At 33.8% G+C, this 22,356-nt stretch overlaps 1 protein-coding gene and 1 long non-coding RNA gene across 7 annotated transcripts; one reads left to right on the top strand and one right to left on the bottom strand.

Moving 5' to 3' along the window:
* Positions 1 to 1,925: 1,925 nt before the first annotated feature.
* Positions 1,926 to 5,253, bottom strand: LOC104098977 (uncharacterized). Of its 6 annotated transcripts, none has more exons than XR_011408871.1 (4): positions 5,026 to 5,253; positions 3,287 to 3,440; positions 2,737 to 2,908; positions 1,926 to 2,367 (listed from the first exon to the last, which is right to left on the bottom strand). It is a non-coding gene; the product is annotated as an uncharacterized lncRNA (long non-coding RNA). The 6 variants fall into 6 exon arrangements; XR_011408872.1 differs by having other exon boundaries at positions 3,287 to 3,408; positions 5,026 to 5,252; XR_011408874.1 differs by having other exon boundaries at positions 3,287 to 3,336; positions 5,026 to 5,251.
* A 4,911-nt stretch (positions 5,254 to 10,164) lies between these two features.
* LOC104098976 (mitogen-activated protein kinase kinase kinase 20-like) lies at positions 10,165 to 11,836 on the top strand. The gene has a single exon (XM_009605832.4). The coding sequence runs from the start codon at positions 10,404 to 10,406 to the stop codon at positions 11,694 to 11,696; it is 1,293 nt and encodes a 430-aa protein (XP_009604127.1). The 5' UTR covers positions 10,165 to 10,403; the 3' UTR covers positions 11,697 to 11,836.
* Positions 11,837 to 22,356: the final 10,520 nt, after the last annotated feature.

The raw sequence follows: 22,356 nt of genomic DNA, 5'->3' as shown, positions 1-22,356 counted from the left end.
TCGGGATAAGTGTTCTTAAATCAATTATGGTTAGATTACCCGAATCCATTATTTGTTTTCACCATTTAATTAGTATTTTGAGATTGAAATTTGGAAAATTTTAGAAAATTCATAGAAACGAATTTTTGAGATTTCGGTGTCGATTCGGAGTCAGATTTGGGTGAAACTGGTATGGTTGGACTCGTAATTGAATGGGTTATCGGATTGTGTGAGTTTTGCCAGATTCCGAGACGTGGCCCCTACGGGCAATTTTTGAGTTAATTTCAGATTTTTTATTGAAAAGAAAATATAGTATTTTCTTATGAAATTGATTCGTATAATTTTTGTTGACTGTATCGAATTATTTTGGCTAGATTCGAGCCATTCAGAGTCGGATATTCGTGGATAAGGCATTCTTATCGATTGATTGAGCTTGGTTCGATGTAAGTGGCTTGCCTAACTTTGTGTGGGGGAACTCCCCGTAGGATTTGTATTGTTTTTGATATATGAGCGTCGTGTACGTGAAGTGACGGGTACGTACACAGGCTAATTGTATAAAAACCCGATTTTTCTACTAAGTAATAACCTGATTTCCTTCTTATTTGAGTTCCATCAGCATGTGTGGCATCCAACTAGACTAGAATAGCATGCGTACTTGCCTTAACTGTTTACTTGAACTACGTGCAACATATTTAGTGAATTTACCTGTTTTTCCTTAACTGGTACTTAGGTTGAACTGTAGAATTTCGTGCCTTAACTATTGAATTCTATTATTTGTCTGCATATTTACTTTGGGACTACAGAACAGTATTCCGGGAGATCCTCTTGTACTGCATATTTACTTTGGGACTACGAAACGGTATTTTCAGTAGATCCCCATGTACTGCATATTTACTTTGGGACTACAGAATGGTATTCCGGGATATCCTCCTGTACTGCATATTTACTATTCCGGGAGATCCCCCTATACTGCATATTTACTTTGGGACTACGGAACGGTATTCTGGGAGATCCCCATGTACTGCATATTTACTTTGGGACTACGATACTTTGGGACTACGAAACGGTATTGCGGGAGATCCCCCTGTACTGCATATTTAATTTGGGACTACGAAACGGTATTCCGGGAGACCCCCCTGTTCTGCACATTTACTTTGGGACTACGAGACGGTATCTCGGGAAATCCCCTGTTGTTATTTCTGCGTACTGAGCTGTTGTCTTCTATGATTTCATTCTTATTAAATTTCAGTCTTTATTTTACTGCGGTATTTCATTCTACCTTGTGTTATTATATATATACCAGTAGGGCCCTGACCTGACCTCGTTACTACTCTACCGAGGTTAGACTTGGCACGTATTGGGTACCGATTGTGGTGTACTCATGCTACTCTTTTGCACATATTTTTCGTGTGCAGATCCATGTACTCCTTATCAGCCGCACTATTAGTGAGTCGGGACAACTTTGGAGACTTCAAGGTATATCTGCCGCGTCCGCAGACCTCGGAGTCCTCTTCTACTCTTCCTCATATCCATTATTTTATGTATTTTCTTTTGATAGACTCTGATGTATAGAAACACTAGATTTTCCTCCTGTAGTTTGTGATTCACGACGTTTCGGGTTTTGGGAATGCTGTGTAGTATATTGAGGAGTTGGTTATTGTACATGCCAAATGGTATGGTACTCAGTTATAGTGTTATTGCTACAGTTAGTTATTAAATTTATGTTTTAATTTTATTTATTCCGCAAAATATTAGACTTACCTAGTCATAGAGACTAGGTGCCGTCACGACGTCATACAAAGGGGAAATTGGGTCGTGACACTTTTCTACCTTGAGGCCACCCTTATAAAGTGTTGCCTTTGTTAATAATTTCATATATCGTAATCACATTTATCATCAAAAGTATATATTATTATCATAAATTTTGAGATTATTGCAAAAGTGTGTAGATCTTAAACGCAACATTAATCAACATATAAATAACCAAAAAATAGATTCAAGTGCATAGACTTACAATGAACTTTGAAAAAGAAATATGTATCATGTACTACATTAACTAATAAAGCAAATTTTCTAAAGGTAAGCTACTAGAAATGAATTATACAATATCTGATGTATTCTATCATGAATAACACTTTAAAACACATTATATTGCTAAAGCTAGTATACATTAGAAACCCAATTTGTTATCCCTTGGTCCTTATCACCCTTCACACCAATCTCCTAATTTTGCAACTGATCTATTTTCGGCAGCTTGACCACTCTAGTAATCTAAGCAACATGTGAGCTTTCCTTGTTCAAATGAGCAAAAACTTCTGAAAGTTTTTGGGCCTTAAGTTCCCTAATTGTAATCTCTTTGTTATTTTCAGTGGTTTTGCCTTCCCATACCTGCAATTGAGACAAAAAAATATGCATTGTTTGTTATAGCCTGCTACTATTTGAAAAAACTCTCTATGCCAGGTGCAATTAGATAATATTAGATGAGTACTATAATGTTGGAGGGATTTAAATATGTGAAAGCATTAACTGGAGGGGGGAAGGGGGATATTGAAAGGGGAAAATCTAATTTTCTCAAAAATCTTAAAAAGATCAGCACTCTTAGCGGATAAAAGTCGTTGAAGTACTTGGCAAATAAACTTTTAAAATAAATAGAAATATGGCTACTAGAGAAATACTTATAAATTAATTCTACCATTTCATTTATCAGAATAGAATTAAGAAGTATGAGTAAACAAGTTATCAAATAAACTAACGTACTATTGTTGCCTTATATGAGATAAGGTGCAGATCCAGATAAAAATATTTAGGTGCTTTGATAGATTGTAGATCATACTGACTTGTTTAACTACCAGTTTTCTTTTCCTCTTTCACTCATTGCCACTTTTTACTTTACTCATCTCACGCACATAGAAAACAATCCAGCAGCAACCTGCAAGCACCATCACTAAGATTATTTCTATGCGTATATATGCGAGTCAATAAGCAGAAGCTTTCCAACAAATACTGAAAGAGACTTATATTATTAAAAAGTATGACAAGTCTTTGTGGAATATAACACTTCTCTCTACATGTGATATTAAGAACAAATAAGAATAAACTTGCAAGTTTAACTAATTAGAATGGCTTCTAAATATATTGTCATCAACATGCTATTTTCTTTTTCTTCATATTTCATATCTTATCTACTTTATATTTTATTTGCGGGGCCTAATTTTTCAACAGATTACTAATCAGACAGAAAAGACAAACAATTTTAATAAGTTTGAGTACCCTTCAATCTATTAAGGAAAAGAGCAACTATTTCTACCTCTCGATCCTGCACGTTCTTCCTGAAGGTCAAATGCTCATTGTTGTTTCCTTTACATTCAGCAATTGAAGCATCCTTGAGTGTTGTAAGATGGTAGATATCTTGGAATAAATCTTACAAAACTATAATCTACCATCAATGGATCTTTCTACTTCTAGATTATGTTAATAGACTAAAATGTGAGTCAACTGATTCTTTTAAAAGCATATGAATTACATTATGATAAGCATAACTTCTTACAATAATAACTACCAACTATCATAAACTAAGAGAACTAAGAAATAAAGAAGGTAGGACTTCAAAGTACAGATCATTTTTATCCAACAACCGATACAACAAAATATTGGTCAACATAGAGAAAATAAGAGAAAGGCTCAGAGAAGATGCAAGTGGTATAAGTAAAGCAACTTATCAATTATTGGTGAAGCATTCACAAATAGAATGTATATGACCATCAAAACATCAAGCACTAGTTAAGCATCATGTCCTTTTTTTCATGAAGTAAAAGGAGTCAAGAGGATGCAAACAAAATTACAATTGAGAAAAGAATATGTTTGCTCATGGACAAAAGCCAATACAAAACTAAGGAGCAGTTATGCATTTGATGTTACAATTTGCTCCTTTTCTTGTTTCAATTAAGCAGTATATTGCTATCCACTGCTTTCATAGAAGAGTATTGGCATGTTGCACAACTCCACTAACTGGGCATTGTATATTAACAAGTTATTTTATATCAAACTCTTATACTTGATTTTTTTTTATTCCTAACTAGATGGCTTGTATATGATGGCAACTTTTCTAGAAGCAACTGGTTCCAAATAACCAAATGCTAAGAAGTATTGATAGCGTAAAATATTATAGAATGACTAAAAATTTATACCCAAAAGCAGCGTATGTATCATAGGTATTGTACAAGTCATACACATGTCATTATCATAAGCTGCAATCTGACATCTTAAGGATGTCTAAAGAAACAAAATAAATAACAAGAGCTACTATAAACAACTGGCATAATTATAGGAAGTATTGTGCTATTCTTTTATTCCCACTTACAAGGCAAACAAGGAAGTAAAGAATGCAGAAATAGCCAATTAAATCAACACCCACATGAAGTCTTCTTCATTATTCACTACTGTCAATGCCAAAGCGGCTCTGTAGCTACCTACATATGATAGAATATCTAAAACAAACCCTTATGAATGGGCAAAATAAAAAGAACTCTACAAATATTGATTTAACGTCAATTAAAGGGTCTTACAATAACTAAAACATTTCCAACTTGAATTGTTAGTGAAGGTTTTGAAGAAGCCAGAGTTCAGCCTCTTTCAAATGGAGTGAAATTTACTTCTAAAAAAGAACAAGATGATAGATGGATAGTGTAGTTGAGATTTTTTTGGACTATCAATAGATCTTAATTAGCTCCTTTATATAAAGTTGTTGAGTCAGTTATAGTTTCTGGTCCAAATTATGTTCACCAAAGACTAAGTTTATCAATTTTACTAGACTAATAAGGCTAACCGGAAATAGCGAGATGACAACAATAATATAACAATAATACGACATAATAGAGCAAAATCAGAATAAGAATGCTAGATAGAGCGAGGCGACAACATAAATTCTATATAATAGAGCAAGATAAGAAGCATACAACGCAATAACTAAACCCATAATACAGAGAACGTATATTGGTAGAGAGAGAGAAGTAGAAAATCGAAGAGAGAAGAGAAGAAAGTACTCACATAGATTAAACTACCATAGCCCTAAAATTTGTCTAGGGTTTTCGACGATTAGAAGTAGCAACTGACTGAAGTTGACTCTTTCGATTTTTGAGATGCCTCTGTAATTAGGAAGAGAATGAATTTGGGGAAATAATATAGATGAATTGTGGGGCAGGAGGAAATAGGGAATGGAAAATCAAAAACTTAGCAAAATAGTGGGGACCCATATTTGCCTTTTCAAAATGGGGGGAAATATTTTATTAAGAGGTTGGGGGGAAATTTTTGGTGAAAATATTTAGACTACACTTAGGAAGTGTAGCTTTTAGGATTGATAAATAGCAAAGATTTGAAAGTGTTGTAATATAGGTAAATAAGCGTTGTCAAATATTTTAATTTGGCAACACTTAATGAGCGTGGCCTTTAGTTTCTAAAAGCACCCTTTTAAAGAGTAGCCTAAACTTCGTAGCCAAAAGTCGGAGACAAAGGCCATCCCTAAAAAACCGTTCTCTTAGATGCTTTTGGCAACACTTCTCATGCGTTGTCTAAAATTAGTGTTGCCTTAGGCCAAATTTATTGTAGTGTCATCATTGTTGACCTCCTCATCTCTAGTGAAGGGAGTTAACAAGGGCCCAGTTTCTTCAGTCATTTTCTCTCCACTTGCTTCCTCTGAAGGTGCTATAACAGTGTTCCAAATAGCCATAGAGCCTTCAGTTTTCCCACTTGTATTCTTATTCTCTTCCTCACTCTCTTCATAATCACATTCATTCTCACTTCCTTTTTCTTTATCCTCACATTCGCTCTCAGAATCACCTTATTCCTTATTATCCTTTCATTCCTCTTCAGAATCATCCACTTGTTCATCTATTTTATCTTCTGCCTCACTCTCCTTCTCATCACCAGAATCTCCCTCATTCTCACTCTTTTTCTCATCATTAGTCAGGTCCTGAGTCTGATGCTCCTCATGACTGGTCGTCACTCCTCCTTCTTCCTCACCATCATTATTATCCCCATCCTCAGTCCAGCTGAAAGAGAGACCATCAGAAGCCTCCTTATGTATTGGTTCTTTAGTACATTCCTCCTTAACCATAGACATAACATTAATGGTATCTACCCCTTTCTCTAGAGTTGCTATGTTCGTTTCTATAGTAGGTTCCTCCACTCGTGATTTATCAATTGTGGGTGGGACAATATCTAAGGTGCAATATCTATAGTAGATACCTAACATCTAATTTTGATGGAGGGTTTTTTACCTAACGTGTAGTAATTGACACTAATTCCCCCTAAACCACAACCTCCTTAACTACTATGTCTACCTTAGCATCAGCAACATCAAGCACCACCTTGTCACTTATGACATATTTTCTTGGAGTAGACTTGATCTTGGTGGACTTAGATGTATTTTTCGAAGCGGACACATGTGCATGCGTAGCAGTAATTTTCATATATTATGCCCCAATGAATTAATACAAGATAGCACGCGCTTGAGTCAAAGAACCAACTCCTTACTCATTTATGCAATAAAGTTTCAGTATTATAGTTTGGTATCATAAAACATAATTATTAGATATACTTTTCTAGGCAAGTGTGTGTGCTTAAGACAAGCATGAGGCTGAATCAAACACATTGTACTTGACTATCTACATCTAATTATATTATTTTTAGCCAATAATTGGGGTCAACCTAGTTGAAAGTATTAATTAGACCTACTTCCAGTCTATTCCTTTCAAAGTGATCCTTACTTAGAGTTTTAGTAAAAATATCAGCAATTTGGCCTTCAGTTTTACAGAAGTTAGTTGGAATATTCCCCTTTTCAACATTATTTCGGAGAAAGTGATATCTAATGTCAATGTGCTTGATTTTCTTGTGTTGACAGGGACCTTTATCAATATTGTTGGCACTAGTGTTATCACAGAAATAGGAACACAATCAATAAAAATACCATAGTCCCTTAGTTGTTGTTTTATCCGCATAAATTGAGTACAACAAAATGTTGCTGCCACATATTTAGCCTTAGTTGTAGATAAAGGAACTAAATTCTGATTTTTTGTTCTCCAAAACACCAGACAAGAACCAAAAAAATGTGTTGTTCCTGAAGTGATTTTCCTGTCAACATGAAAACCTGCATAGTCAGCATCAGCATAACCAACTAGATCAAAGCTATACCCTCTAGGATACCATAGACACAGATCAGGAGTCCCTTTAAGATATCTGAGTATCCTCTTGACAACCTTATGATGAGACTCTTTGGAATTTATTTTGAGTGCCTTTATGGATTACTAAAAAACTTGGTTCTTTACCTTACTCCTTAAGCGTAAAGTAAAAGTAAGCAACAAAGTAAATATAATAAATTTTACGTGAAAAATCACTCGGCTCAAAAGGTGCAAAAATCATGACCTACTACGTAGGATTTTCAACTTCAACTTCAACTTCACTAGAATAATGAGTCAAATGTATCGGTTACAAATCTGCAACTCAATACTCTTCAGTACTCTTACTATAGCTATTTGGTTTACAAGTTACTCTAACTTTTAAAAAAAATACTCACTCCAACTCACTAATTGTTTATGACACTTTCATTACAACTCGATTTCCTAAAACACATTTACTAGACTGACTCAAGAAGAATATCATACTGGTACTTGACTTGAGTGTAGAAAAATGTAGTTCTTCAGTTAATGTGCAAAAGGATGATCCAAGCAGTCAAGAAAGATAGTATTTAACTTCCCTAGACTCCGAGTCCTATGAATAGTCAGGTTCTCGTTTGAGAGAACTCCTATTGTTCCAAGGACTCCACAAGTCTTGGACTCTTGTTTCTCACCTATACATGCGTATCTTCTTGGGAAGCAATCCTTATTTAGCAGGCTTCTTCCAATAAACTCGACCTGGGTAACTTTGACATAAAGTTATTGTCTTGCAAAGACGTACAATCATCAACCCCGAGGAGTTGGTCCTTAATCCTAAGAAACTAGTTCTTAGAGTAGTTAAGCAGCTACATTGAGGACCTGGTTCTTAGAACATTTCATCTGAAGAAACTTTGTTAATCATCAAAATGTGAATACTCAATAATAATGAATTTTCCTGAAAAGTTTTTAAGAAGGAAGTGTAGTTGAGAGGATTTATCAGTATTAAACCCCTAATTAAGCTTCTTCATCTTCGATTTGTGTCAAGTTTAGGTGTTAGATCGTTTTCTCGTTGTCTCCCCAAACGAAATATAAATACAAATGTTAAGAAAATTGGAGCTTACATTTAACTCAATTTCAAAGGTTAGCCAATGAAATAAGAATTGCCTAAAATCATATAAGAGATAATATATGAGCTCTCTCAATTGATGCATGCGAGCATAGATTTAAAGCTCTATAGCATGGATATCATAATATAAGAGTACATCATTTGGTAAACCAAAATTAGAGATTGGTCTAATTCTCATACCATGTTAAAAAGAAAATGAGCATTGGGCCTAATTAATCTGAAAGCAAGATCATAAGGTAAACATTTCATAAGTTCATGTAAGCAGACAACATCATTCCCTCAACCAATGTAATATATGTTAAACTGTTTTTCCACCTATTACTTTCCGATCTCCAACTGATCCTATGGAGAAATTTAATTTCTTTTATGATTTGAAGAATAAGCTATACTTGCATGCACACTCATAGTGCAGTTTTTAATAAATTTTGGAAAAGAATAACTTATATGTTCATAGTATCATTGTTGAAAGGAAAGAATTCGGGAAAGAAAAGCTAGTTCAGATGAAAGTACCAAGCGCGAAGAAAGCTTATATTTCTTCAATGAGCGAATTCACCAGCTTTTGCTTTTGCTAGTCCTTCCTTTAAAGGGAAATACGAATGATTAAAGAAAGAAGAACCTAGTTTGGGATCTTATTGGACTATTTAGTCTCGACATTTTAACACATTTGGCCGGTCGGTCAAAGTAACTACAACTGCTAACCTTATATATAAGATATATACACAATGTATAAAATATAGATATTCTATGTATATTATACAGAAATATATTAGAAATATATATTTATCGGCTATTATGTTAGGAGACGGCTACATAGTGTAAATGTCCCCCGATCGATCCCCTTATAGTACTCTTGGGCTAAAAATAGAGAAAAGCCCAACCATATTGGGCCACTCTCCTATATACACTGTTAACTTCCCTTTTCATTTCTGTTTGGTCGGTGATAGGATCTCACATGGTCATATCACATATGCCTATCTATTTGGCTATTTCTTTTCTTAGGTCACGTGTTAGATTTGCCCTCTTCGGACAACTATATTTCATTTGCTTATGATTATACGCTTAATCTTTTTAAAAATAAAATGATAAGAACAGTTGTCATACAAATATTCTATTTGTGGTGTTTTTACTACCTAATACAAGATGAGGCACAAATATAAAGCCATTTTCACTATCGTCAACATGGATCATTTATAGGAAAATCAAGTCCCAATGATTTGCCTTGCTTTTAGGGGGAAAGAATATAGCAAAATTTGTTAGAACACAGTATTCTATTTTAGAACAATAAACATGTTCAAAATTGTCTCCTTTGTCGTTTATCGATTATTGTATATAAGAAATTAAAGTTTTTAGATATAATTATTTTATAAGGAATGTTGGGTGAATAAGATGCTGAAGAGGTGAACGCAATGCAGAATAATGCGTGTTGTCATGAATTTTTTTTCCAATTTCTATTGATCGTCTCATTGTAGTTTTACCTAGTCCAAGATAGCTTCACGCCTTGTTATTTTTCAAGATACACAAATTAAAATCCGAAAATTCATCTTAATTCTTGATTTAGTTCCGGAAGAAAGTTTGGCATTTCTTACATTACATGGATCCTTTCTTCTTCTCCTATTTCTACTTCTTTTACAAAGAAATTTAGAGTGACGAATAATAGTGTCAAAATTTATGGAAAATGTATGTTACATTAATGTCAAATGATCATTCTACGAGGCTATGAATTGAATAGTAACCAAAATAAGGCTTTAACAAGCAGAATTTGTACAAGTCGTGCCATAATTTAGTAACGTGAGAGTGAGTTTTCTAACCAAACTCACAAGTCACAACTCTATTTCATCACACGTTAAAAGAGGACACATGACCGTTATTCCAGTTAGCCACATTTTTCCAACTTGCTTCTTTCGTCGTCTCTCCTTCAAAGAAACGCTAGTCTTTCACATATAAAAACTAATAGCCTATTATTAAAAAACTAAAGCACTAACTTTCTTTGCACATTTGTTGTATAATACACAGCATTGGTTACCATTTTTTTTAACTGAGAATAACCCTAATCTAATTGCAATATCCTTGTTTTATTTCCTTCACATGTTCTTGTTTGTTTTGCAAAGCAAACAAACCCCATAATTCTGAGGCAATTCAAGTTTCATTATATGGGGGAAGAAGCAATTTTTGTGCAACAAGGTATGGAAAGTAAGAAAAAAGTTGAACTTCAAGGGAAGAAGATGGAGCTAAAGAGTAACATAAACGAATTTGGAGATGGAGTTTCATGGTATAGAGGAGCAATGCTTGGGAAAGGAAGTTTTGGGCATGTTTATCTGGCTAAATTGAAGAACACCAGATCAAAAAATGGCTACTTGCCATCAGTTATGGCTGTTAAATCCGCTGAAGTTTCTATTTCAGGTTCAATTCAGAAGGAAAGAGAGGTTCTCAATAACATCAAGGCTTGCCCTTACATAATTCGATGCTATGGCGATGAAACTACAACTGGTGAGAATGGTATGATGGTTTATAACTTGTTGCTTGAGTATGGTTCTGGTGGAACCCTAGCTGAGAGGATCAAGAAATTAGGGAACAAAGGATTGCCTGAATTTGAGGTAAGGTCTTATACTAGGTCTATGCTTAAAGGATTGAATTATATTCACGCTATTGGTTATGTTCATTGTGATATGAAACCTGATAATATCCTGCTTGTGTTGAATTCTAGTAAAGGAAGTAATGAATTTAGGGCGAAAATTGGTGATTTGGGATTGGCAAAGAGAGAAAATCAGAGTAAAAAGAGGAGATTGGAGACTTATTGGAGGGGTACTCCTATGTACTTGTCACCTGAAGCTGTAGCTGAAAATGTACAAGAGTCTCCCGCGGATATTTGGGCTCTTGGTTGTATTGTGCTTGAGATGTTAACGGGAAAACCTCCGTGGAATCAGAAGGAAGATATGGATGCTGAGGATGTATTAAAAAAGATTGGGGAAGGGCATGAATTGCCTAAAATTCCAGGCGAATTGTCTAAAGAAGCAAAAGGTTTCCTGAAAGGTTGTTTTGTGAGGAATCCTAGGTATAGATGGACTGCTGAAATGCTGCTAAATCATCCATTTGTAGAGGGTTTAAGTGATGATGTTGATGGAGTGGAAGAATCAGGTGAGGTTGAAGATATAAATGAAGTTGGTTCTATGCTCTTGGTTACTGAGGCTGACGATGAATTTTCTTGTTCTTTAGAAGATTGGAGCTGCATATCTGAAGAGGACTCCCTTGGTTACTGGTCGGAGGAAGATTCAGAGGTTATGGGGGATGAAATGGCCTCTTATTTTGCTGAGGAACGGATATTAAAAGTAGAAGAAAGGATAAGCGTTAGAAGCTCCAGCATTGATAGTGGTTATAATTGTATGATTGATAAATCAATACAAGTACCTTCAATCCATCAAATAATTCGCCGAAATGTCCTTTAAAATTTACCATTCCTGCAGGTTTCTAGCAATAGATGGTAGGATGGAGATATGATTCATTTATTCCTTACTAGCTACAGCCTCTGTAGATTTTATGCTACTCAAATTGATTGAAATTTAATGATAAGTTTTTAATTCTTTTATACTTATGTCTGCCACAGCTCTACCTTTTCATGGTACTGTTTCCAACTCCTGAACACTCTGAATTTTTGTTTGTTCCTCCATGTTTCTTTCAAGACTAACTGCCCTTTCATTTCTGGATTTCTTTAAAATAAAGGATATGCATATATTAGCTCAGCTTCAATCTATTAGACAATTCTTGTTCGTCGAACTAAGTTCTCTATGTTGTTTGGAACATATGGTTGGATCTAAACATGGATTAACAACTGGAAGCGTGTTGTTACTCTTTTTTTTTTTATAGGAATTGTTAAATTAAACGCTTAACTTCTCATGGTTATTATAGGAATTTGGCCGGATAATTAGGATTTTGATCACCATCGTCTCAAGGCGCTGTGTTTCTAGTAGCTTCTTCATCCCTGTCCGCTTACCTTGAAATTTCTGAACCACTTAGCAAATTGGTAAAGATTTCTCTACCAGCTTTTAATGAACTTTTTTCTGACTGGAAGCCGATGGTTAGATTTCCTAATGCTTACTGCAGTGTGCTTATCTGAATATTTATGAATTAGATCCCAACATATGTGTACCGTGATTGTTCTTTAACTAGCCCTTTCCTCAGGGACTGAGTACACGTATAGTTTCACTCTTTTACCACGCTTCATCTATTTCCTATCTATTGGAGGAGGTCAGAAATAAAATTCTCTTTGACGCTTAGATTACTGTTAGGGAAGGAAGAAAAGATAGGTACAAGAAAGTAGGAAATCTTGCGTAGTCATCTGTATCGCTATGATTATGCAGCCTATACAGAGAGGGACAAGAAGCCATTTTAGCTTAATTTAGTTACTTGAGTAGGTATGATAAACTTTCAAGTTTCCTCTATTTGCATTCATGTTATCTTTGAACATGTTGTATTCACAGTGTATCGTTTTCATCTGTCATGAAGTTTGCCACTGATAATGTTCTGTATAGCACAGGTATAGTGTTCTATGGATAATTTTGCCCCCTCTTAACTTGTAAGTTAAGTAACTACAATGAAATTGAACTGCATATGGTAGAAAACCGTGTGAATCATATTAATTTTGACTAGTTCAATATGCAGAAGAATTTTGGAAGATATCCCTGAAACATTCTATTAGAATCAGAGAAGATCAAACGAAGTGAATGAGCAGGAAATTTATGTAAAAATTGTGCTCCATTTGATTGTGAAGAACTAACAGATCTTACCATGACCCTCAATCTTTTACTGTCAATTTCAAGTTCTGTTAAACTCTCTTATCCTCATTTCAAGCCTCTATATTTCCATTTTCATTCATTTTCTGGCTTCATATACAGAGTTACATTTTCGCGTATGTTTGATGCTAAATGCTCTATAACCTATTGGACAGAAACTTAAAAGTAAAGATGAGGGTTCATGTGGAGAACACATTGAATCGAAATTGCTTCCGAGGCAGATGTAAGATGCAAGCCTGAAAATGAACAGTGGCTTCTGAATCCAATGATGATGGTGCAGAAGATAACTAGATAAGAAGGAACATAACTAGAAGATAGTAGTATATATCCAGAGTGAGTTGCAGGTATTGAACTAAAGTTTAAGTAGCTTCCTATTTGGGATAGCAGCCACTCCTCCCCTTGTTCTTTCTTTCTTTTATGCTTGTCAGAAAGGAGTTCCCAAGTCTCTTACTAAGGTACTTAATAATATCTGCTTTTATACTCCTTAGTATCCTTCATTCCAGCTTTATTATTCTTACTTTATGTCTTGGCTTGGTTCAAGATAGATATCATATGGAAGTTTTACCCTCATATTAATGCACTAGCAAGGTTGAATCTTCTGGTTTTTCAGGTTAAACACAATTGGCTTAACCATTCATTCATTCATTCCTTAATCCTTAGTATTCATTGATCAACATCGATCAATCGGTTTATATGAGCCTTAAATTCGTAAAAGTATTTAAAAACTCTGGAGTGACAGGCCATGAAATATTTTCAGGAAAACTTTGTTACTACTTTCAATTTCTTTTGGCAGTAAGCATATATACAGAAAATTGACACAGAAGATTTCGTATATTCACTCTTACTTTATAACAACTGAACCAAAAGTTGAAATCTTCATAGTTGAACTCAAATCTGGCAGAGCAGTACAACTAACAGGACCAGGGATTACAAAAGAGCTACTGTATTTAGGCTCTGTGAAAGTTAAAGCATTTATTATTCAGTTTAAATTCAAATATTGATTTCATATTTTTTTTTTTACTAAATTCATATGCTTCAAAAAAAAAAACTGATAAGAAGTACTATGAAGTACAATTTAACCTCTTTATAATTATTGAAAAATTATAGTAAAAATCATTTAAAATTCATAAATAGTAAAAACTGTCATAAAAAAAGAAAAGAGTAATAATATAGTTCTTCCAAACAAAAAAGGAAAAGAATTCCTAGCTGAGTTATAAGCAAATGCTAAGTGAACCATTTGAATATATTACTACTAATGCTTATAGGCTAGTGATATTGGTGAGAATCTTTCACATAATATGTGCTGATTCTATTCTATTGTTCCTATTTCCCCTTCCTTTTCTGCATGTAAATGAGAAAAGCAGAGGAATTACAATGGGTCATTCTTTTTTACTAAAAGGTACGTAGTCAATTTTTCATGTAAAGATAAAATTTGAACAAAAATACCCTAGCATCATATGATGGAGTTGAAATTTTTGACATACGACATTCCAACTTAATGTGTTGTAATTTCATAATGCACTGGAGTTCCAACATAATATGCTGGAAGTTTATACACAGGTCTCCATAATCCAACATATTATACTAGAACTTTCCATGTTTCAACTAGGGTATTTTTGTCCAAAATTTATCTTCACATATAATAGAGACTATTTTTTTAATGATTTTACAAATGCTTGCTAAATTTTTCGATTATCGGTCTGAAAAGTAACCCGTGCTATTTTCACCCAAAGGTTTCAAGGCCAAAATCAGAAAATCAGAGATGTTAGGCCCTACATGCGTGCATGTATCAGAAAATGGCTAAACAGTAACAAAAGGAAGGCATCATATTCGCTTGAATTGTGTTCACAAGTCAATTAAAGAATTAGGTTCCAGTAAAATATGGAATTTAATTACCCCTTTATGTCTCTCCACTAGCTCCAAAGTATATTTGTCAAAAGCTCTCATACAAGGTTTCTGAAACAACGTCGTAGAAAATATACCTTCATTATCCCCAGAACAAGTCAAATTAAGCACCGACATGACCTTATCTTGGATGTCATGTGTCTATTCTTTTTCTAAAAGAACACATACTGTGAAACATGGGAAATAGGAATCAAAATGTTCATACTACGAAGTAAGAAGTTGTAATATAACAGCTTATGATTTATTAGGATCTAAAAGGAAAGGATGTCCTAGTATAAGAAAGAAAGGGCTAGAGAAAATATTTGGTATGTTAAGCATGCAAAATCGCGTAAGCATGATACTCCCCCTTAAATTATATTGTGGGTACATCCTCAATACTCACAAGCTAAAATAGGAAGAAATTTAGGCAATAGAAATTAAATTAAGTTTGACGTATATAAACTAGGGGTATAAAAAGATATCTTCAATCAGGTTGCTTAATAAATAATTATAAGTATTTTTCTATATTGAGCAGGGATGGGTTCCCTCAAAATATGACGAGTAATTACTGTAAGTCTTTTCTATACCATCGGCTTATGTCTTTTCCATATCAGTAAAGTTAGTATTCTCGTATTTTCTTACTTTTAAATTTCTTTTACTATCTGTTGTTTCTTTTGCTTCAGTTGTCTTATTATCTTGTTACGGTTACTATTTTCTTTTTTCCAAGACTTCTCCAGTACTTCTGTATTTCTTTTTCAAAACTGTTGTAATTATGCTTTCTTTGAGCCGAGGGTCTATCAGAAGCAACTTCGTTCTACCTTCACAATTTATAGGGTAATGTCTACATACACACTATCATTTTTTGACCCCACTTGTGTGCAGTGTCGGAGCCACATTGAAGCAAGTGGTGTCACCCCTTCGCCGGAAAATTACACTATTTTGCTAGATAATTTTTTTTATTTTATGTATATTTACTATACGTTGATTTCCCTTGACTTTTCGATATATCTAATTATTTATATTTTGACACCCCTTGATAAAAATTCTGGATCCGCTACTGCTTGTGTTGTATGATTATACTTGTTATGTTGTTGTTGGTTTATATAAGCTTTTAAGGAGAGCAATGTTTTGGTTCCATTTGTGGGGTTGGGCATCTATGCTCTAAAATTAAGGTGGATGGAGATTAAGAAAGAAGGTAAAGAAAAGAATAATATACAATCCTGAGGAAGATCTCCTATATATATATACACACCCTCTTATACACTCAGCCAGCCCAAACAGGAAAATTAAGGAAAGATCACTGAGAGTACTATTACAGGTATTTTGCTCCAATTAGTAAGAAAGATGAAGTTTAGTTTCCCTCTTTGTTTTGTTATTTTATTATGCGCTGTAGCTCTAACAAGTGCAGCTGCTTCTGAAATTTCTCATGCATCAACAAACAAAAGCAAAGCTGTCGAAAAGCAAGAAAATGTTGCGGACACTACTCTTGTTAGAGTCAGTTCGCACAAAGATGGAAATAAGTATGAATTAGTAGAAAACAAGGAATTTATAGTGGATGATATGAAGGTGCCAAAAGGAATAATTCATCGTCGAGCTCGTTCTAATCATAGTTCAGCACTATCACTGAAACAGCCCTTCATCTTCACATCAATTACTGGTCTCATTTTTGGCTTGTCTCTTCTCCTGGTTTTTCCCCTTATTGTTTTTCCCTGAAATTAACATTCCACATATTCTGTATATATCTTTCATCTCTATGTCAATTGTATCCTCACTGCACTTGTGATGTGGTGACTGATTATATATATATATATATATATATATATATATATATATATAACAGCTTGTTTTGTTGGATTGTAGTAAACTTAATTCTGTGTGCGAGTGAAGTGATGTCTTTATATATGTAACATACTTTCTATGATTGGCTATGAAGAGTCTTTATGTGACATATACTTTCTCTAATTGGTTATGAATACTGTCTTTCCATGAAATTAAATTAGAGATTGTAAAAAATAAGAATTTCATTAACTGTTTGGATGGTTGTTATATATTAATGTATCGTATAATATTGTATTGTATTGTATTGTATCGGTTTGATGTATACAATATTTGGATTATTATATTGTTTGTTGTCGTTTCATGATATCATGCACAAATAATATGAAGAATAAATTTGTAATATTATAAACTGAGTCGGTTTATGGGTAAAACATCTAAATCAACTGCTTTAGGCCTCACAATTTGTAGGGCCCCAAATTTCTTAATAGTTAGTATTTGTATATGTTAATACTTAATACACTCAGACCTCTCTATAACAGTATCCCCATATAACAGTCATTCAATATAAAAGCTAAATTTTCCTTAGAACCGATTTTTTAAGTTATATTTTACCTCTCTATAACAACAACAGCCATATTTATAGTATAACGCTCTTTGTAAAATTATCCCTCTATAACAACTATATAGAATCTTTAAGATTACTAATAACAATTCTACAAATATGCACACAATCTTTTCCATTGATCAAAGTTTCTATCTTGCATAAAACACAAGATTTGAAGATTTGCACATGATATATTTTTTATTGGATACCTTTTCGTTGAAAATTTGGACATGAATCTTCGTCAATCAAAGCGTTATATCGGTAGTGGGAGAATGAAATCTACCAAACATCTACAATTAAAAAGTTCTTCCATCAATCTTGAAAGAATTTATTTTTCTAGTAGCATTAAAATGTGTTCCTTAGAATTTAAATCTTTGTAAATTTAGTTAATGAATTTATTAATAATGTATTAATTTTTTTCAATATATACCTAGTGAAATATGCATATCTTCTGAGATTTTAAATTTGAAAATTTTTCTTATCTTTTATATGTAACATTAAAAAAAGAATAATAATTGATTTTTTGATCAGTTTTATCTTTAACAACCAAAAAATATTTAAATATCAAATGTTGTTATAGATGTATAACAACCATTCGCTATAAAAGCTAAAAAATCTCGAAACAAACGACGCTGTTATAAAGAAGTTTGACTGTATTTCTTAACAACTTGTTTGGATAGTTGTTACCAATTGTATTATATCTTACTGTAAAAAGATACATTATTTAATCTTGAAATAAAGGATTATTCCTTTTTCAAATACCTGCATATACCGCTTAGGGAATAATGTTAATAGTTTCTGTAATAATTGCTTTAGTGGAAAAAGATATTTTATAATTAAAATTATCAAACTGTTACCTAGATCAACAATGTATTGAGACTTAGAGAGAGTTTAAATGGGATAGATATATTTTCAAGATTGAAGGAATTATTTGAAGAAGTTGATTATGATTTTTATTAACCTTGTATCTCAAAAAGTTAGAAAATTAACTTTACATAAGATTTTATAGGATTTGTTTTCCAAAAAAAGAAAACATTAACCTAAATAGCCAGTTGATGTATAATTCATGTATAATATGTATAAACGCATATAATTTATGTATACTAGTTGGTAAAGTAAATAGTGATTATGTTCGACTAATTGTATAAATATCCCTAAAAAACTAAGGCCTCTCGTAGAAGTTTTCGCTTTAGGCCCCCAAATTTATTGAGTCGCCCCCGATTATAAAGAGAAAGTAAGATACGAGATAGAATTATTATATAAATAAGTAAGGTAAAAGATAAAATAGAATTATTTAATAATAAGAAAGGGCAAGATGAGAGATAAAAATAAGGTAACAACACGATCATACCAAATCGGTCCTTCCACAAAAGTGTCACTTTTCATCGTTACGTAACGACGGATTTAACGATACAAAATAAATATTGCATTTAAAGTAAAAATATGATACAATACAACAATAACAACTAGGGGCAGATCTACGCGTAAGGGACGGGGTGATACGCCACCCGCAAGCTTTAGCCGAGACTATGCGATAGTATGTATACATGAATGTGTATATAGAAGGAATGTATACAAATAATTTAAGTGGTACCCTCGTTAACAAAAGGGCTCAAGGTGCCACTGGCAAGGCATTGTCATTTTCACCCCAATGGTGGGGGATCGAATCCATGATCCTTTGTTTCTTCTCTCGAAGATGTAAAGAAAAGTTCTTTCACAAATCTATTTAAAGAAATCCCAATTGTTGCACTTTCCTAACTCCTCCAAGACCACAACTCTTGTAATCTATTTGCAAAACCAAAATAAAAAATAATCTTGAATAAGTTATTGTTTTAATCAATGATGAAAGTTTATTTTGTTGTTCTCTAAAGTAGGACAATTGTATATAATATCGAGTGAATTAATTATTATAAAAAATATAAATTGAAAAATATTAGTAAACTTACTTAATGTTTAGAGTGTTTATTAGTATAAATTTTCGCCTTAAGTATCTAAAGTGATAACGAGCCTTTATTCTTATAACAACAACCCAGTATAATTTCACTAATGGGGTCTGAGGAGGGTAGTGTGTACGCAGACCTTACCCCTACCCTGGGGTAGAGAGGCTGTTTCCGATAGACCCTCGGCTCCCTCCCTCCAAGAACTCCCCACCTTACTCTTGGGGTGACTCGAACTCATAACCTCTTGGTTGAAAGTGGAAGGTGCTTACCACCAGAGCAACCCACTCTTGTCTAATCCAGTTGAACTTTTTATGTTTTTTTTTCAAGTTATCATAATTATTATGTAATCTTTTTACTCGATCGATTTGTTTATATTAACTTCAAAGATGAATAATTCGAACCGAAACTCAAATTGACCAAATCGATTAAAATTATATCCTATTTAGACAATATAAATTATAATATGATTACATTAAAAATATTTCACACGCAAAGTCTCTAAATTCTGGATCCGCCTCTGTTAATAACCATGCAAACAAGTGATAAGGAGCTTATAGAGATCAAGCATCCACATAGCCATTGCATGTGCGCCACGTCTACTTAATTAATTACAACTATCAGCTGATCAGCTGCAGGCTTTTGAAGACTAGTGAAATTCCAGAAAAAAGACAGCACCAGCTCTGCAACGGCCGAGTCGCTGTTGGCTGCTATTTGTTCCCCTAACCACCTTCCAAAATCCAAATCTGCGCTTTCGTTTCGTTTCCTCGTCGTTCACACTATTCAGCCACGTGTTTATGACCTGGCTCCACGTTGACAGCAATCTCTTTAGCTTCCATTTTTATTCCATTCAACCATACAACTGAGGCTTACTCAATTAGTAAAGCACAAATTCAGAGTTCCAGTCACGTTGGATGGAAATTATGAAAATATTATAAATTCTTTTTTTTATAAGAAAAAAAAAAAATCCATTCCACCAAGTACCTTTTTTTAAAAACCTTAATCATTACTCCTACATGATATGGATTTATATTTAAATTTCTATCACTTAATTAGTTCTATATATTATCACTTCATATATGATTTGATATAAGAGTAAATATTTTTATCCTGTCTTTGTTGTGTCACTTCTTTTAAGGGACTTACATTACGTCCTTTATTTTGATTCATCAATGGCCTTGGTGAAAATCAAAGTGTACACACTATTCTTAAAGTTCACAAAGATGGTTACGTTGCATTTATATTTTTCCTTTGATCTTGATTCCGCCTTTATTTCTTGAGTGAGGAAATTTACAAAATAATAAATTTAAAAGATTAAAAAATATATAACAACGTAATAGATTTACAGATTTTCTAGACTGTGATGTTTTACTTGCCATTTTTTAATTAGACAATTGCTACATGCATTCGATCATACAATTTCTTGGGTTCTAACTAAGAAAATGGCATGGCAACAAACGTCCCCATGGTTTTGTTGGCTATCGTTAGTTATATGATTTTTAAATCTCATTTTTTTAATGAAAATTTGTATGTGGCATACTGGCATTGTTTTGGTTTTTAAATTTGCTAATTTATTAATTGTACCTTAAAACAAAATGTCACAACCCAAAGTCCGTTAAAGGTCGTGATGGCGCCGGACACCACTGTCAGACAGGCCAACACTAAATAATTAATTAAATTCTCATTTTAATATTTTGAAATCATAGTTATTCTCCTCAATTAAATAGCAGAAGATGGAGTTTACAAAATACGGAATAATGTCTTTAAAAGAATTTCCAATACAGACATACAGTGTAACCCATATTCATCCCAAAATTCGATGTCACAAGTGCATGAGTATTTACTAAGAATGTAAAATAAAATACAATAGTTGTCCGGAATACAATTGGACAGGAAAAATGTAAGTACTCTGAAGGAGACTCTGTCGGCTGCGGAATGTCGTATAGAATGCAGCTCACCTAAGTCCCCGCCATAATCGCGCCTCGGCGCCCACAAGGCCGCTAAATATATGTGTACTTGCATAAAAATGTGCAATAAGTGTAGTATGAGTACATAAATCAACGCGTACCCAGTAAGTATCCCGCCTAACCTCGAAGAAGTAATGACAAGGGATCGACTCGGACACTTACTATGGGCTATAATTAATATACCAATGATATGATGAATTATGGATTTTATGAGGCAACGATAAACACAATAACATGAGGCAGGTAAATAATTCTCTTGTTAACATGAGGCCATATCAAATTATCAATTTATCTCCGACTAGGGAGGCAATATCATTATTTAAAAATTTCAAGACAAGCAATACAAGCATGCGCAAATCATACCGAGGTCATACGACCCGATCCAACAAATATTTAAACTGTGCACTGCCAGAGGATCGAATGGCGCGAACCATAGATGCATCTATTTAATCTGCCGGGGCGTTCGGCCTGTTGCACAAAAGATACACACATTCAAACAACCAAAACAAGGATTTATTTAGGTTTGATGTTCACAGAAATATCAATTCTCATTAACGGTCAAGTGACCCATCCAAAATCCAAGTAGGTAAAGTTTAACCTTTTGAAATTCCTTTATCAAGTTCCAGTATGTTTTAAACGGTTAGATTAATAAGTAGGATGGAAGCATCACAAATATAACGTGATTTGGGTCCTAGACTACCCGGACATATGCATAATAGTAGCTACGCACGAACTCTCGTCACCTCGTACGTACGTAGGCCCCACAAATAGAAGCACATATTAATTTATTTCACCTATGAGGTTAATTCTCTCTTATAAGGTTAGAAAGGAGACTTACCTCGTTCCGAAGTTCCATAACCGGCTCCCAAGCCCTTCCAACCACTCAAACCGATGCCCAATGCTCCAAAACTAGTCTATAAAAATATGCTTTAATTCTCACAACAATTCAATTTACTATAATTTCCAACTCTGCTCGAAAAATCGGTAAAATCACCCTCGGGCCCACGTGCCCGGATTCCGAAAATCTTCGAAGATAAACATTACCCACAACATTACGAACTCAAATATATAATTTGTTCTCAATTCCTTACCCAAATTCGTGGTTAAATTCCAAAAATACCAATTATAGGTTTTTATTCAAAACT

Source organism: Nicotiana tomentosiformis, chromosome 6 (genome assembly GCF_000390325.3).
Source record: "Nicotiana tomentosiformis chromosome 6, ASM39032v3, whole genome shotgun sequence".
In the NCBI taxonomy this organism is placed as follows: domain Eukaryota; kingdom Viridiplantae; phylum Streptophyta; class Magnoliopsida; order Solanales; family Solanaceae; genus Nicotiana; species Nicotiana tomentosiformis.
This window is presented reverse-complemented; position numbering and strand designations above follow the sequence as displayed.